The 17,697-nt window shown below is 45.9% G+C and overlaps 1 protein-coding gene across 4 annotated transcripts in view; it reads right to left on the bottom strand.

Annotated features, from left to right (window-relative positions):
- Positions 1-17,697, bottom strand: part of MYO5B (myosin VB) — a 380,074-nt gene that overhangs the window by 131,644 nt on the left and 230,733 nt on the right. For all 4 annotated transcript variants that reach the window (XM_017951725.3, XM_017951726.3, XM_009192713.4 and 1 more), the window contains exons 11-14: positions 13,050-13,131; positions 12,373-12,513; positions 4,452-4,574; positions 3,499-3,582 (exon numbers count right to left, since the gene is read on the bottom strand). In XM_017951725.3, the coding sequence (XP_017807214.2) occupies positions 3,499-3,582; positions 4,452-4,574; positions 12,373-12,513; positions 13,050-13,131 (430 nt within the window). The remainder of the gene's footprint in view (positions 1-3,498; positions 3,583-4,451; positions 4,575-12,372; positions 12,514-13,049; positions 13,132-17,697) is intronic.

Raw genomic sequence — 17,697 nt, forward strand, 5'->3', positions numbered from 1 at the left:
GCGCTAAATGAAAAACAATAAAAAATTAAGCATTACAATTTTAATGTAATGACATAGAAACTTGTATCTTTCTAGGTTTTCATTTTTCTTTAATACGGAGTTAGAAACATATGCCTCATACGGCTACTATGAAAACTAAAAATTTTAAAGAAAATACAGCCACTCACTCAGTAAATGATGAGCTTTAAAGATACTAAAATGACAGATGCTGCCAGACATGCCCATCTGCCTGAATGGTGCAGAGCTACTTACAATCACTCTTTGATTTGCAGCTGCAGTCTGTGTATAGCCCATCTGCAGGTTTATGGTGATACAGCATCAATCTTTGCTTTCTGTCTTTTGAGACGTCTGAAACAGGCTAGGAGGGGCTCAGGCCAGAGAGTTCTCAAGCCCTCCTCCAGCTAGTGTCTGGTCGGCCAGAGCCCTTCTTGGTCAATCTCAGTGCTGCTACACTGCATCTCAGGGGTGTTGCTGGGATGGGGACAGGGGTGGCAACAAGGTCACTGGCTCTCTAGAAGTTTTAGCTGGGGAGCGGGAAAGCTAGCATTGTGGTTGGTGGGCAGGATAGAGAAGGAGGAAGTTGCATTTCAAGAGTAGATCATACCTATTTTGTCCTCCAACTTAGCAACATCTATATACTTTTGATGTGCATACTCTTTGAACCATCATCAATCCACTTCTAAAATTTTACCCAACAGACATAATTGTACAGAAGTATGCAAAGATATACATAAAGGATATTCACTGTTACATTATTTGAAATAGCAAATTATCAGCAGTTGTTTAAAAAAGAGAAATAGATGTGTACGCATGTGGAAAGACAACCAAGATACAACGGTAACTGAAAAATTAAATTACAGAGGACTATGTGTCTATAATACAGTTATTTTAATCTTAAAAAGATGTATCAACATGCAGAATAGGGTACATTCTCACCCACCAAAAGATGGGTCAAGGAGTGGGAAAGAAGACTTATTTTATATATTTCTACACTATTTTTATTTTTTTGAACTTATGTTTAATTTCTAATAAAAACCCAGTACCTGCAATCTAAAACAATATTCTTGTATAGAAAAGAGCTAACACAGCAGGCCTGCATCTGCTATCCTTAGAAAGGCTGCTTGACCCCTGGCTGGTGTCAGGGGAACTTGGATTTTCACCATTCCCTGGTAAGAACTGTTCACTGTGCCTAAATTGCTCATGCAAACAATATCGTTTATGTTGAGCATCTGCTTTCCTTCTGGGATTCTGGAATTTTGGTTTGTGCTAGGCTAAGGGTGCCTATATAATCAACCCCAAATAAAAACCCTGGCTGCCTGCGCTCAGGTGACCTTCCCTGGTAGGCATTTCAAAAGAAGTGTCATGACTTGCTTCTAGGGGGAATTACATGCATCCTGTATGACTCTAGGTGGAAGGGACTCTAGGAAGCTTGTGCCTGGTCTCCTGGAGACATTACCCCATCCACCTCTCCCTTTGCTGAGTTTGCTGTTTACTTTTTGCTGTAACAAATTATAACCATAATTATATGCTGAGTTCTGTGAGTCTTCCTAGCAAATGGTTGAACCTGGAGGTGGTCTTGGGGGCCACCAACCTACCCTTATCATTCTCTTCCATAACACCTTCTTCTTGACCTTCTTAGCATTTCCATAATTTGTAATTAAACTGTGCATCTTTTTCACTAAGTTCCATGAGATTAACTACATGTGTTGGTTACCACTATATACTACACAAATATTCAATAAAGCTGTTAAATAAAAATAAGGGAAAAGCAGCTCATCTATTAATAAAAGATAACCTGCTGGAGAGTGAGTATAACAGAGTTTTCCTAGCACCACTCCTTTTTAGATTCTGGAATCCCCGAGAGTCACTCAAATTAAGATGCTCAGAAATCAATACAATGGCAGAACCAGACTCTGTACTAAATAAAAAGTACCCACCTCTCTTCCCTCCATCCCTCGTTTCTGCTCCTAATCTGAAAGGAGAAACTTCTACCAAGACAACAGAGTTTTCTGGCCCTATAGGTTGTCACTGGCCTCCAGGCATCGTAAGAGACCATCATGAGGAAGGGGCTCCTAGTGCTCAGACCACTTCCATCTACTTTCTTTCCCTGTGCCTTGGGGCTCCTCCCTATGTCACCACCCCCATGAAAAAATGGAAAAAGTCATATTAACCACCACAAACTGGAGATCTAAAAACTTAGGGAGCTGCAAGGTCAAACTTGCATTGAACTCCAAAGTGATATTTACTTTTACCCACAGCCAATTTGTCCCAGTGATGACTAATTCTCTGATGTTCCAGATACCCAGAGATCATACTGGGCAGGGGTCTGTTATTGGCAGTCTGCATGCTGTTAGCGACTCAAATCCTCCCTAAACCCCTCACCACGTGATAGAACTGGGTTTATGTCCTGGGTCCATTTTGCTGGATATACTTTCTCCATTCTATCATCTCATCCTATTGCACTCATCTAAAGCTTATCACAAAGAGAACTTAATCTGCCATTTCCACAATGTTATCAGGCCCCTGCAGTGAGTTCAGTATCATGTGGTCTGGGAGAAAGCCTCCTAAATCCTAGGAAGTTCCCCTACCTCTGGCCCCAGGTTTCCTCTGCAGGGCTAAAGCCAGCAACAGCATCTGCATCACAGTAGACTTTTTGAGTGCCGGCGCATATGCTTCCCCTGACTGCATCATCCTCTCCCACTGCTCCTTCTCTCCTTTCACAGTTACCTGTGTGTATCTTCATCTGCCCACTCACAGCCCATTAAAAGGGGAGCAACCACAGTGTAGACTCTGTCTTGCTCACCTTTGTGTGAAAATGGTGTGTTTAGGGCAGGGCCTTCCAAAGCAGGTGTTTAATAAAGATATGTTTGGGTGAATTGGTGCCTTCTTTCCTCTACGTCTAGAATGGACACAATATTTGCTACCTTTTCCTATGCCTGGAAATAAATAAAATTCTGATAATAACAGAGAAAGAGTCCAAAGTAGTAGATTGAAGTGTTCCTTAAATCCAACCTTCTATTCCATTAAATTTCTGCTTATAGAGAGGTTCTATAGACCGCTCAACAAATTAAATGCAGATACTAGATGTGATGGGGTTTAAATAATCTTACGTCTGCAGGCAGGGGACAAAGGACAGATGACATGACGGACACCAGCTACATTTCCATCACTGCGCTCACCATTCTCTACCTGTCACCTCCCATGCTCCCCTATCCCCTCCATTAGCAGGCAACTTTCCCAGTTCTCTCCCCATGCCCCTACACTCCTTGCTTTCTTCCCTCCATCAGGCCATACTAAAGTGTTTTCAGACAAGATCGGACACATTCACGGTGGTATGGCCATTCAAGTGTTTTCATACTGAAATGACCGACAAATCCCTTGGCCTCCTCCCGGCCCAGCATCTCTGTCTTTCCACCCTAAAGGGGTTGCATCACCACTCCCTGCCCAGCACTGGCCACGGGCATTCCTGCTCCACTCCCCGCTTCTGACACTCTTTACCTTGCTGGCCTTCAGGATATTGATCTGCTCTTCATACACCGTGTCTCTGTTTTTCTCCAGAAAACCATCAGAGAGGTACTCCACCTGGGGCCACAGCAACCAGAGAGAGACACAGTCATTAGTGCTTCAGCAGTTTCTCAACCACTTTCATCTCATCCATGCAGCATTTTCTGAAAAGAGCTGTGAGTAGATAGGAAACCCACAGATGTTGCCACTTAAAATGCAAACCCAGTAAGTGGTCAGGATTTACGTACAGGGAACTGACTATTCATTTTGTGGAAGAAATTGTTTTAAAGGGAGTTCCCATAATAAAAGGGTTCTTTAGGGCTCTATAAATGCAGCTTCTCAGCCACATCTCAGACCCAATGAATCAATCTGTATTTTAACAAGACCCTAGGTGATTTATACACACATTACAATTTAAGAAACACCAGGCTAGTGCATAGCAAACAGAAATCCACTTAGAAAAATTCTATGCACGCACCAGCTACTGAGAAAGCAGCCCCCTGGAGAGCAGCCACACCGGCTTCAGGTAAGAAGCCAAACCATTCGGTACTTTGTTTTCAGCTCTCCCTTCTCTCTCAAGCTCCGTGAGGGTAGACTCTTAATGGCTTTAGAATTTTTATATATATATATATACACACACACACACACATACAGACATGTATATATATAGACATATATGTGTGTATGTATATATGTGTGTATATATGTGTGTGTATATATATATATGAATGGGCAACTATAGCACCCCCTGTGAAGTTATGCCTTGTGGTAAGCTTGGTATCCCCTGGAAGTAGAGGGGTGGGTAAAAGAGGATGGAAGGGGAACCTAGCTGAGGCTTCAGGCCATTTGCATTCAGAAGGGACAGCCTTCTCTCTAGGTCTAGAGCCCAGTAAGTCTACTTAGAGAGGGGCCAAGGGAATACCCAAGCCAACAGAGAGGAGAGCCACCTTGTCTGCAAAGTGGACGATGATGAAGGCTGTGTTGGACATGCGGGGCTTCTGGAAGTGCTGGCTGCTGGAGTGCCGGTCATAGAGCTTCTGAGCCCAGTTCTGGTCAGTTCCTTTGGGGACCTGCAGAACCACAAGACAGGGCAGAGTGCTTTGTGAAGAGGAAGAAGGAAGCCCTGGGTTGCAGCAGAGGGATGGGATCAGTAGGCCAGCTCCATGAAGGTTGATTCAGCCCTTGAACTGGGACCTTAACTGGACGGTGCAAAGAACAATTCAACCACACATGTTCAGGATCCTGCCACAGTGTGCCCTCTTCCCCTGTGGGTTGGCTCCTGTGGGACCTGTGGGAGCAGCTGAGCCTGCTGGTTGGCAGACACTGCAAGTGCTAGGGAGGATAAGGGTGAAATCTAAGGTCACAGGAGCAGAGTCACAGCCTGCAGGACCACCTGGAGGTACTTCCCTGCAACCGGGGCTGTGACATCAGCATCACAAACACATTCACCTGCAGTGCCAAGCTTACCCACTCACCCAAGTGAACTCCTGCCACAGGAAAACCTACCTTCCCTCCCTAAATTCACCTAAATACCATAGTCCAGGTCTGGCTCAAGTCTTTCCTTTCCTGACCACTGTTGATCTTGCTTCTCTCTTCTTTGGAATTCCTTGCAGTCAAGCTCTTACACGTGCCCTAGCATATTGTGCACCCCTGAGTTTTGAGTTTCGTCACTACAAACTGTAAGTTTGTTGTGTTCAAGGACTGGTTGTGCCTTACGTTGCTTATGTGTCCCTGAAAGAACTTAGAACTGGGCTCTGGCCATGCAGTGGGAACTAAGTACCTAGTGAGTGATCTACATGGTGCTAATCTCTGCATCTCCCACTGTCCAAAGTCAGACTTAGAGGTTCCACTGCATTAAGAATTCTGAAAGGCGGCCCCTTTCAATATCTTTATGGATGGCTTTAAACGTAAAAAGCATCTTGCTTCATTGAAAATATAACAGAGTCACTGTAACTACCACTCAAATTGTCAAGGATGACAGCAACTCTTCCAACAGGAAGGTGCTCCCTCTTGTCATCCCTGGTCATCGCTGCACACACCTACTGACCAGAAACAGTCCAGTCCTCAGTGACGGGTCACTAATTGACCTGCCCTTCTTTGGTTGAGATTGCATATTTGGATCAGGAAGGGTTGAAGGTGACCCTTGCACTAGCCGTTTACAAAGAGATTTTTATGGTAAACTAATAAAATCCGCGCCATAAAGAAAATGCTTACATACTTGGGAACCAATTTCTTAAATCCTTTGTAAGCAAACTGATTTTGCTCAAGATTCATTTTGGCATAACTAATATTGAATACTCAGTGCTAAGCACCAAAGGAAGTTCAAGAAAAGAAAACTATCTTGAAGGAGGCTATTAATTGTACTGGGCAGACAATAAAATATATTTAATTCAGCACTTTCTATATATACTGTTTTATATTTGTCTCCAAGCATTCTGTGTTTAGAACCACCGGGTGTGAAGGAAGGAGGGGTCTTCCCAGTAGAGATGTCAGGACTGGGTGGGCAAGAGGATGGGCACAAGAGGGACCTAGAAGGACTGGCAAAACTGAGGCAGACAGAACCATGGTGGGAAGCCCCACACAGGCAAACACGTAAAATTGGCTAGGAACAAAATCATCTTTCCTTGGAGATGAAATTGGACTTCTGTGAGAAGACTCCATAATCCTACATATTCAGTAATTCAGATTGGTGTGAATTGATAAGCAGAGGAAACGAACAACCAAGGTCAAGTGTATCCATATTTTCTGACAAGGATCAGTCTCTCCTGTTGCTGCCCACTCCATCTCCAACTAAAAATAAGGGCCAGCAGGAATTAACCATGATCAAGAGTCTCAGATGATACAGGTAGTGCCCACAGTGCTTACTGTTTGCCAGGCCATTTTCTACACATTTTAGATGTATCAATTCATTTAACCCTCGAACAATCCTGTCCGCTAGGTGCTATGTTTGTAAGCATTTTAGAGATGAGGAAATGGAGACAGAGAGGTTAAGTAACTTGCCAAGGTCACATAATGGGGAAGTACTAGGTTGGTGCAAAAGTAATTGTGGCTTTTGCCATTAAATAGCAGAGCTGGGGTTCCAAGCAGAACAGGTTAACTCTTCTTGCCTGACAACAAAGGGCGCCACAAAAGCAGAACAAGGTAGAAGGTGCTTATCTCCAAAAATCTTTCCACAGAAGTAGATTTTAAACAGCCACAGGAGAAAGAAAAAAAATCTTATATTTTGGTAGCTTCTGGGTCATGGATATCGGTAGCTCCATAATATGCAGCTGAACGGAATCGTTTATAAAGGAAATCCACATATAGCTTATATGAACTTCTTTCTGCTCTTCTCAAAGCAATGCAGAGAGAGCACTGATCCAGAAGCTGGGACTACAGCTCGGTCCTCATCTAGATAGGTTCTGTTCCTCAGAGGCCTAAATCCCTCTGACCTTATGGTACTGACCACTGATCACATCAAAAAGTAAAGGTCCCATCTGTATTAAATGCCCTGAATAGGCAAATCCATACAGAAAGAAAGTAGATTAGTGGTTGCCCGGGGCTGCCAGGGGGCAATGGGGAGTAGCTGCTAAAGAGCTTTTTTAGGGGGTGATGAAAATGTTCTAAAATTGACCGTGGTTGGTAATGGATGCACAACTTTGTGAACATACTAAAAACCACCAAATTGTATACTTTAAATGGGTGAATTGTATGATATGTCAATTATATCTCATTAAAGCTGTTAAAAATACATTAGACCTGATTCCACTCCTTGCTAGTAAAACAAAATAGAAAAAAAAAAAAAAAGCAGGCATGGCAGTGGGGGAGTGCAAGTTCTGAGCTCCCTAAGCCCCTCTCAGTGTTCCTTGTGGAACTCTAGACAGAACTGTACTCTCTATCACAGATGTTGCCATTGCTGGCCTGGGACAGCTTCTGAGGCCAAAGCCTGCCCCCAACAGAGCTGCTGATAGGAGCTGACTTTTAAGGACCCCAAGGCCAACCAGGTGCAATGGCTCACACCTGTAATCCCAGCACTTTGGGAGGCCGAGGTGGGAGGATGGCTTGAGCCCAACAAGTTTAAGACCAGCCTGGGCAACAACACAGAGAGACCTCATCTCTACAAAAAACTTAAAAATTAGCCAGGCATGGTGGCACTTGCCTGTAGCCCCAGCTACTGGGGAGACTAAGGCAGGAGGATCACTTGAGCCCAGTAGGTCAGGGCTACAGTGATAACTGTGATGACACCACTGTACTCCAGCCTGGGTGACAGAACAAGACACTGTCTCAAAACCAAACCAAACCAAACCAAACAAACAAACAAAAAAACCAGACCCCAAGGCCAGTTATTCTATGTCTGCTTCTTTTCTCATCCCTGTCTTCCTGGGCCACTGGCACCAACCTTCCTGGTCCCTCACTGTCTCCTTCCATTCCATACTTCAAGCCTTGTACCCCTGCTGACCTCTCAAATCATTGTACCATAAGTACCTCTGGATCCCCAGGCTCTTTAAGGAGTACCCTCTGGCCCCTTCCCTCTTTGCCACCACAGAAACCCAGCTAGGCCCACCAGGACTCTGCAGTCCTCACTGCTCTCTGGAATGGAGGCAGCTCCTTCCTCCTCACCTGCCAGCCACCCCTAGTGCCGCTTCCAGACCTTTATTTTTCACCAGGCCTTTATTTTTCAAAATAGCCCTTTGCACGCTCAGCAAAACATTAAGTCTAGATGAATCCAACTACCCATTCTCTCCTTACCCATACCTGGGTGGCTGGATAAGACCACACATCAACTCATCTTCCTTTAACCAAGCCCTGCCATGATACTTTTACACAAGTACTGCAGCCAAAAAATAAAATTTCACTCGGAGAATCACTTCTATGGATTAAGACACTGTTCCTAGATCTAAGCAGGAAGTTGATCTCAACAACTCCTAAAACTCAATTTATGGTCTTTAACCTCAGCAAAACAATCTGCGCACTCTGCAATTTCTCTTTCTGTTTACTGGTTAGCCATTCCCACCTTCCTCCATTCTCTTCAAGTTTCTGACCCTGCTGCCTCTCAGCAGATGCCTCAGCTCCTTCATGGGGAAATAGAGGCTATCAAGCAGGAAATCCCAAATTCCTGCTCTAACATGCAGAAACTCATCTTCGCCCACAGCCATCCCACCTTTCTGTCCTTCTCATGGAAGAAAGGCCTCTCTCCCGGCTGGCCTTCCGTCCACCCACCCCTGCCTCCTGGGGGGCCACAGTCCACCCATGCCCATGCCCCTCTCTCGCCGCCGCTTCCTCTTCACAGCCAAGCCTCTGAGAGTTCAAACTCGCCGTCTCCACTGCCTCACCTCCCGCTCTCCTCATATTACCGAAATTAGACTTCTGTCCCAGCAACTCTGTTGGAAGGAAGTGCTCCACTCAAGAGACTCACGGAGGCCCTCTCCCTGCTATGCTCCTGGAAGCCCTGTTCCCTCCCGCCTGGCCTACCACATGGCCTCATGGTGCTGCCTCCTCTAGGCTGTCCCCACCTCAGCTTGCACACAGTCTGGGCTGATCATTCACATCTGATCCCTTCTCCTATTGTTCTCCCCTGTGGGTTGATGCCCAGAGCCTTCAGGATGAAGCCCGAATACCTGCTCAGGGTGGACATGGCTTCTCATTCTCCCACGGTCCCTACTTGCCAAACTTACCTGTCCCCACCAGGAGTTCCAGACAAATCAGATCACTTCAAGTTCTCCAAGTGTAGTGTGACATGCCCTTCACCTGGAATGCCCCCTCCTCATCTGACGTTGCTTGGGAATGCTCTCCCCACAGCGCTCTTCCTTCTGTCATTTCCTCCACAGCGTTTCTGGTTCTTTGTCATCGAAGATGACACTTCAGTGCTTGCCTGACCCTCTCAAGAAGTGCTGACGTCTGAAGGGCAGGGGCTCAGTGCACTATTCCGTGAACATGTGGTTTCTCGTGTGAATGAATACATAAACATAGCAAGGCCACTTCACCTCCCTCCATCACAGGAGTCACACCTCTACACGAAAGTGCTAGACAAGGAAACCTTTGGGGCCACTTCTTAAGAAACAACAATCCCGTGATCTGAATACAGAGTAAACCCTCCTGACAGCAGCCTGAGCCGGGTGAGAAAACGGGGGGTAGGGGGCACTGGCATCCCCACTGAGTGAGCTGATTTCACTCCACAGTCCTGAGTGATTTCCTTTCTTCCAGGAAACAATCCTCATTACAGGGCACAGGGCAGAGCCTGCTGCCCCACCCAGGCCTGCCATTGATTGCTCCAACACCTCCAACCTGAGACAGCACCTAGGCTTCTCTCATTAGAATTGCTTCCAGGATTCAAGGTTGCCTGTTCCTCTGAGAGAAAGTGGACTGATGAATGGGAAGAGGATAGCAGGAAGTGCCAACCCAAATAGGGCTTAGAAGGCAGCAGAGGATAGTGCGCACCTACTTCCCACCCGCCACCGGGCATCTTTGGAGTCCTGTTAAGAGCAGCCTGGAAATGTACATTTCTGACAATCAAACACCTTCTTGGAGGAGTGGACTTGAATAAAGGAGGAATAATTGCAGTCTGTGGCTTGTTTGAGGCCTGTCTGCAAAGGGGCTTTTCCACCTTAGGTGGTTTAATAAATACCCTGGTCCAGTCTACACTCTCCTCTGCAGCTAAGGCACCAGTCACAGGCCCTTGGGAGTGCTCCCTGCACGCTCCCCCTTTAAACCCACAGCCACCCCATCTCAACACCTCTCATTTAAAACCCAGCTCACTACCCTGCCACTGCACATCTTCCCCAAGAAAACTGATTTTCCCATGGGCTGCTTCTGCACCATGAGTCCAATCCTTCATTTGACTTTGTGTCTTGTCGACATGGGGTCACAGAACCCAACTGTTCACAGTGCAATGTCATTATTCGCTCTCACCCTGCAAAGTGTCTGAGAGAAAGGGAGGAAAGGACATGTCTGAGGCTGCTTCCACAGCCCAATAGGATCCTTCCCCAAGGGGCACCAAGTTTCCCAGCCACTGCAACTCCAGGGGGATTCCCTAACCTGCTCAGGCTCAGAGCCATGGGTGCTTCCAGGCCCCACTATGTTTTAAATTCAGGTTCATTGTAGAATAATTTCCATGCAGTAAAACGCACCCTTTCACTGAAGTATACAGTTCAATGAGTTTTGACAAATGTAATAACAACTGTTGGCTTAAAATCCACCTGTTACTGATGCTCTATCAGACTATGCTAAATCATCCTGAACTCCCAGAGCAATTAAACCTGTTACAAAAAGTCTCCACATTATGGACTTTTGTCTTATTCCTTAATGTGGTGTTCATCTCATCTCCTTGGCCACCAGTGTGAGTTTACACATGCCACATCCACAGTACCACCCAGTGTCTTGACACGTCTAGCTCCCACCACCCTGATTTGCAGGAAACCCAGGCTTTCCACAGACCGTGTAGGACAAACTGCCTACTCCATGTGCCCTGAGAACTGTGTATGACCTTCACCTTCACCACCTGGGGGGAGAATGAAAAGCCAGGGTCCTCCTTGAGCACTGGCCCCAGGGAGCCTCACCAGCTTAGCATCCCAGAGGCCTGGGTTGGACACAGGACACGGTGCTGACTTTAGCTTCGGGGGTGTGGACCTGGAGGAGACAGTTACTGATGGGAATCTCAAAAGAGACTGGGGAAAAGGAGCATGACCTTGGCTAAGTTTGGGAAGGGCGGTGGCGGTAGTGGATGCTGAAACCAAGAAAATAAAAGTGAGTCATGAACAGCAGGATGGCCTAGGCTGTGACTTCAGCCATTCAGCCCATGCTACTCAATCTAGGGACAATTGTTTTACATTTACTGCTACCTGTCCGGTTGAGCAAGCCTGGACAAACACTTTGCTACACTGAGAGATTATCTCTGCTCGGATACTGACTCTGAGGATGAAGCCCATATCTCTAGTGAAATGCTAAAAACCTTCAGGAGGTTAAAAAAAAACCACGAAAGCTGTAGAACTGGTATATTTTTCTCTGTCTTCTGTCCTATTGTTTTCCTTTCATTTTCAAAGGCAACGAAACTAGGAGAGCCCTTCTGGAAGGAAACACCTCCTACCAAACCATCAAGCCACACCTAACCCTTTACAGGCAAGATGTGGGAGAGCAGAAAGTAAAAGCAAGTGGGTTCTTTCCCTTGCAACTGCAAGAATCATGTGGCTTTTACACCTGTTGATTCGAGTTTCCATCCCTGGAGGAAGTGGTATATATTTACTCCTGCTAGCAATCAACCACTCAACTGGGAGAGATTTTGGAGATTAGATGCAACCCCCTATCATTGAGCAGGAAAGCAGAGGCCAAAGAAGTCAAGTAACTGATAAAACCCAGATCCTCTAAACCTTACCCTCCCAGTGCTGCCAGGCAGTCTCCAGGCTGACAAGTCAGCACTCACCCTGTCCCACCAGGTACAGCCCATCAGAAACCAGATGGGGAAATCTATGAATTTCACCTGCCACCATGCCATGCAGTTCTATCACAAGTCATCTGATGCGGCAATAGTGATCCCAGACTTGAGTCTTCACTTTCTAGGGATGCCCATTAGATGTTCCAGTTCTTCTCTTGGCACCTAGGCTACCTGGGACATCAAGTCCAAACCACCATCATATCATGCCAACCCATGCCACCCAGGCTCCCCTAAGAGAGGCACATGTTTACCAGTGTAGCAACACCTGCCAGTCATGTTAGATGTGCTGCCTTCTAGCACGCAGAAGAGTACTCGCTTCTAGTATGCAGCCTGCCAACGCTTCTTCCAGCACACTGAAGGCCAGCTGATCACAGATGAAATTCCACCTCTGAGATCTTATGTGATTCCCTCGTACCACATCCCTACCCTAGAATTGAACTAATTTGCATCATCAGTTTTACCTTACATTCTTCATCCAATAGGTCCAAGATACCCAGCTTGGCTTCGATGAGGTCGATACAAGGTTGGTTATCATAAAAATCAATCAGGGTCCAAGGGATCTGTTCCTTCATGTATTCTTCTTGCTCCAGTTTGAACACATGCTATGGCAAGTAAAAAGGTCGCACGAGTGAACTGCAGGCAGACACACCTTAACATTCACCTCCCCCAGGGGCTCAGCGAGTTCTGGGTTCTCAAGGACAGCAGAGAACTGCCAGATAAGGTTTGGACGCTAAGTCATAGTCATGACTGCAGAAAAGCAAAGCACAGTGAGGCGATTCCTCATTCCTGGGTGGACACTTCCTGGGGGCACTTTAACAATCACCTGAGTTGCTGTATTCCCAATCAATCAAAGGAAGCCCCATGTCTGGCTTGCTGTTGCTTAAATACCCTAAGAAACCCAGGCTCAGAGGAATGGGAGTCATAGCCAAGGAGAGGATCATTTCCCCTCTCAGCACAGTTGCCTCCTTCAGTTCTCCCTCCTGAGCAGTGGACAGCCCCTTCCGAAAGCTGGAGGCACCACCAGGAAACCAGAACATAGCCAGGGCCCACCCACCTCAGAGGAAGAGAGGTGGCCTGGCTGTCCCTCCCAGGGGAGTCTCCCCAGTCCTGGTACCCCAGGTCTGGAAACCAAGCCTACCGAGTTGAACTGCTGCTGGAGCTTTTCATTTGCATAGTTGATACAGAACTGCTCAAAGCTGTTTACCTCAAATGTCTCAAACCTACAGAATGGAAAGACAAGAGAAGAGACATCTCCTTTCACCAAAGGAATCACTGGGACTTCAACAAAGCTGTTCTCACCCAGGTCTCCCCCGACGCCACCACAGAATCCCCATTGTCTCATCTTGTGTTCAGAGAGAGCACTGTTGCAGATGTTAGCACTACACAAAGCCTAATTAAAGAACAAACGTATTTTCAAAACTAGGAAAAGTATGACAGCAGGAAAATTTTGGAAAAGAAAGTTTAAAAAAGAAAAACGAAAGTCAGCAATGATTTCATCATTCATATTGACCACCAGTTATATCTTGGTGGGTTTCCTTTTAGGAATTTTGCATTTTTGAAAACAGTCAGAACTATGTAATGTTTTACTCTTTTTTTTTTTTTTGAGACAGGATCTCACTCTGTCACCCAGGCCAGAGTGCAGAGGCACAATCTTGGCTAACTGCAACCTCTGCCTCCCAGGCTGAAGGGATCCTCCCATCTCAGCCTCCTGAGTAGCTGGGACTACAGGCACATGCCAACATGCCAAGCTAATTTTCTATTTTTTTGTAGAGACAAGGTTTCACCATGTTGTCCAAGCTGGTCTCGAACTCCTGGGCTCAAGTGATCCACGCACTTCAGCCTCCCACAGTGCTGGGACTACAGCTATGAGCCACCACACCTAGGCTTACCTTCTATTATCATCATTTAACATTCCATTGAAAACACTTCCCAACACCACTGTTCTGAAGGCATCAGTTTTAACATCTGCCTCATCAACCACCATATAAGATCAGGGCCGTAGTTTAGACATGGGTATTGCAATGGTACTCAGGTGAGGGGACGGGTGGTGCTGGAATTCGGTCAGCCCCCTCGCAAGCCCCAGAGGGGTGTGTTCCATCCAGAGGGGACACCTTTTCTCAATTCACACAGGTGCCCATGAGCTGGCAGTGGCCCCCATAGGGATGCATCACCATTTAGCCACACTTCCATTGAGGACATTTTGGTTCTTTTCTCAGTTGTTAGCTGCTATCAGTTTTGTGACAAATTCTTTGAATTCATAATTCTTTCCTTAGGATGCTATCCTAGAGAAATTACCATGTCAAACAGTACCACTTTTCTTAAAAGGTAGAAGCAAATTAACCCCTGGAAAGGTGGAACTAAGGTATGTTATGACCCCACCTCCACTTCACAATGTATGAAAATGTCTTGTTCTTCCAATACTGGCCAACAATATTTTGTTTTAATCTTTATTGAGTTAGCCTTTACACATGGTAAAATATACCAATTTTAAGTATATATTTTCATGCATTTTCCTTAAAATTTTTTTCTCAACATCTATTGATGGGGTGATACATTTTTGATAGAGAATTTTTAGATCGAGATGTTCTGTGAATATGCAAACACAGATGGAGGACATTTTCATCACCTGGAAAATGTCCCCATTCTCCACTCGGGTCAGCCTCCAGTGTTCTCCCCATCTCGCCCTGCCCCTCTTCACTGGGAGTCAGGGAATAGTAGTATATCACAGCTCTTTGGTCAACTGTGTAACATTAACTTTTTAAAGTCTTTGGTTCCTTGGAACATAAAAAGTCTGAATTTGAATTTTTTTATCATTACTACAGCTCAATATTTTTCTTTCTGACTGTACTAGTCACTGTACATCGTGAACTGTCTGATGCTTGGTCAATTTTGTTGGATTTTAACTTTAAAAATGGACTTACTTGAGCACTTTGTATTTTAGAATATCAACACGATCATTCATTGCTTAACTCCAATGTTCGCAATACGGCCCAATCTTTGGGCAGGGAAAGGTGGAACCAGTAGAGGGGAGGATGGGGGTCATGATGCACAGCATAGTGGGCGGAGGCAGGGGTCCTCCCTGCAGGCCATGCCGGCTACACGAAGGGGTCTGGAATTTACCAGGTGGCAGCAGAGAGATTCTGAAGGATGTCAAATTAAGAACTGACAACCTGATGTGCATCTTAGAGACGGGCAGGAGAACAACTGTGAGCCCAGGGAGGGTGTGCAAGCCTGGAGGCAGGAAAGTGAGCGAGGTAGTTCTTACTGCAGTAAGAAGTCAGAAGGATCCAGTCAGGGCCTGACGCATGCTGCTGGTGGCCATTGAATAGAAAGGTTCTGGACATGAAGGAAGATGGGGATGAGAGGGCCTCAAATGATCAACTGGATGTGCAGATAAGACCCAGGCAACAGGACGGATGCGGTCACACTCACCATGCTGGCAACATTATACACACGTTGGCAGCTTTAGCTACAAATGCATGCGGCTCACCTTAGGTGCTCCACAGCAGCATCAGGCTGAGGGGTGAGAAGGGCAGAAGCCTATGCAGAAGAGATAGACATTTGCCACTTCTTCTCATTCACACACACTCCTCATTCATACACACACACAAACACACTTCTCATTCACACACACACACCTCTTCTCATTCTACACTGCCCAATGCACCAAGTGGGCGGCAGTGGCCCTGCTAATGAGAGCCCGCAGAACACTAAGCCCAAGTGCTTCACGAGTTCTCAGCAATGTCCCCAGCAGCCAAGAGTTAGGGTCTATTATTAACCCCATTCTGTGGCTGAAGAAACTGATGGGCAGGGAGACTGAGTAAGCTGTGCCATCCAAGGCCAGAGAGTCGGTAGGCAGAGAGGCAGTGTGTGAACCCAGACAGTCTGATTTCTGAGACCACAGTCTTAATTCAGAGAGGAGGAAAAGTTTCATGAAAAAGGAAAAACAGATGAGGTGGAAGGGCTGTGAATATGGAGGATGATGTCCTAGAAGGAGGTATTTGAGCTCATGGTGAATGGGAAAGGGCCAGTAGTAATACCAACGAGGTAACAGCAATGGACACAGGCTCCATTCAGCCCACTCATGTCTCTACCCTTTCTATTCTTCAGTACAGACAACTAAATTTTCTCAGTGTCACACAAAGTGTCATGCAAGCTCCCTCAGTATGAGCGTACTCCCTCAGTACCATCCCACAGAGAAATGTTGCAGCTGGCCCTGGTGGGGGCTGAGGGTGGTGGTGGTGGGGAGATAGCACCTGTGCAGAGGGACCACCACAGATAGAGGCATCAGACACCCAGAGGGGCCGGGCCGGTGCCCGGAATGTATCAGACTTCTCCTTCCCTGGTGCTCACCTCCCCCATCAAGGTATAAAACATGGAGGAGTAGGAAATCATTTAGAGATTAAAGGAGTCAACTGCTTGGAGACAAACCACATTAAAGCATGGTCTTTGGCCATGCCCACGTGCGAGAAATAATTCTAGGTTGAAAAAACAAGATCAAAGATGTCAAGTATATGCTGGGATGAAGGAGGCCACCCCTATGCACTCCAGACCAAGCAGGAGGAGCACTGTATCTGCTAGTCACTGCCTTGAATTGGGGCCCTTCCAGCCCAGATGACAGTCTTAAAGACTGAACTATGTCCCTTAGAACCTTACTGCCTTCCCTGATCCTCCACCCTGAGAGAGGCTGCTGATGACAGCGAAACCCCAGAGGAAATTCAATTAATAAAACCTAGGTGGGAGATAAAAGAGCCACCCCAGCAATTGGCCAGATAATAGCAATTGGGTGTGCTGGCAGAGCTGTGCTAAGCTTCACAGAGGATTTAAATATCTCCCACTCGTCATTTTCTAATGGTTTACATTGGTAGCACTCCACAAAGAACATTCTCATTAATTTGAGATGGCCTGAAATTAGCTTGTAATTTTCCTATTTCTAAGGTATTATCTGGTAACAATTCCTCTGCCATCTAGCATAATTACTGTAATGCCGGAGGCCCAGAAATGAATGAGGGGCTCGGGCCGCTCGGGGAAACATCTAAAATGACAGACCTCAGAAAGCCACGGTCAGGAAGATCGGGTAACTTTTCCTTTACAATGGAATTATATTTGTAGTAATTCTTCCCATCAACAGAGAATACTTTTTAAAATAAACACAATGAATCAATTTATAGTTCACAACATTAAAGTGTCGCAAAGAAATTTATATACTCGAGAGAATTGAATTTCTCTTGTAAAATCAATGTTGAGAATATTTAAACCAGAATCCTTGGGCCGGAGTAAGGTCAAAACGTAGAATAAGACTCGATGCTGAAACGTGGCATCTGGTCTCTCAATGGCACAATGATCACGCCGTTTCAATTTCTATTTTCATCGTCGAAAAGTATAGAATGTCCTCCTCATTCTACCTTAACTTCAGAGCGTAATAAGGGCCACACATGCCTCTATAAATAAGGTAGTGTCTACTGGAAAGTGAAACTGCAATAAAAAGTCAATTAGTCACTAAGTTAATGATCAACCTCCTTGAACCTCTCACTCCATGACCTGGAGAGAGAACAGAGAGGCAATGAGATGCTTTGAAGATTGGGAAACTCGATGTTCCCCTGGCACAGGTCAAAGGAACTGAAATCTCCTAGCTCAGCCTGGTCTTTCCAGCTTACAAAGCTCACTCTCCAGCATTCTGCCTTTGGTAGACTGAAAAGATACGGGCTACAGGTTAGATACAGAGGACAGCTTCTAGGGAATAATTATTAGAAGTCACACAGAAAATATAATGTGGGGAAATTCTC

Source organism: Papio anubis, chromosome 19 (assembly GCF_008728515.1).
Source record: "Papio anubis isolate 15944 chromosome 19, Panubis1.0, whole genome shotgun sequence".
Taxonomy (NCBI): Eukaryota; Metazoa; Chordata; class Mammalia; order Primates; family Cercopithecidae; genus Papio; species Papio anubis.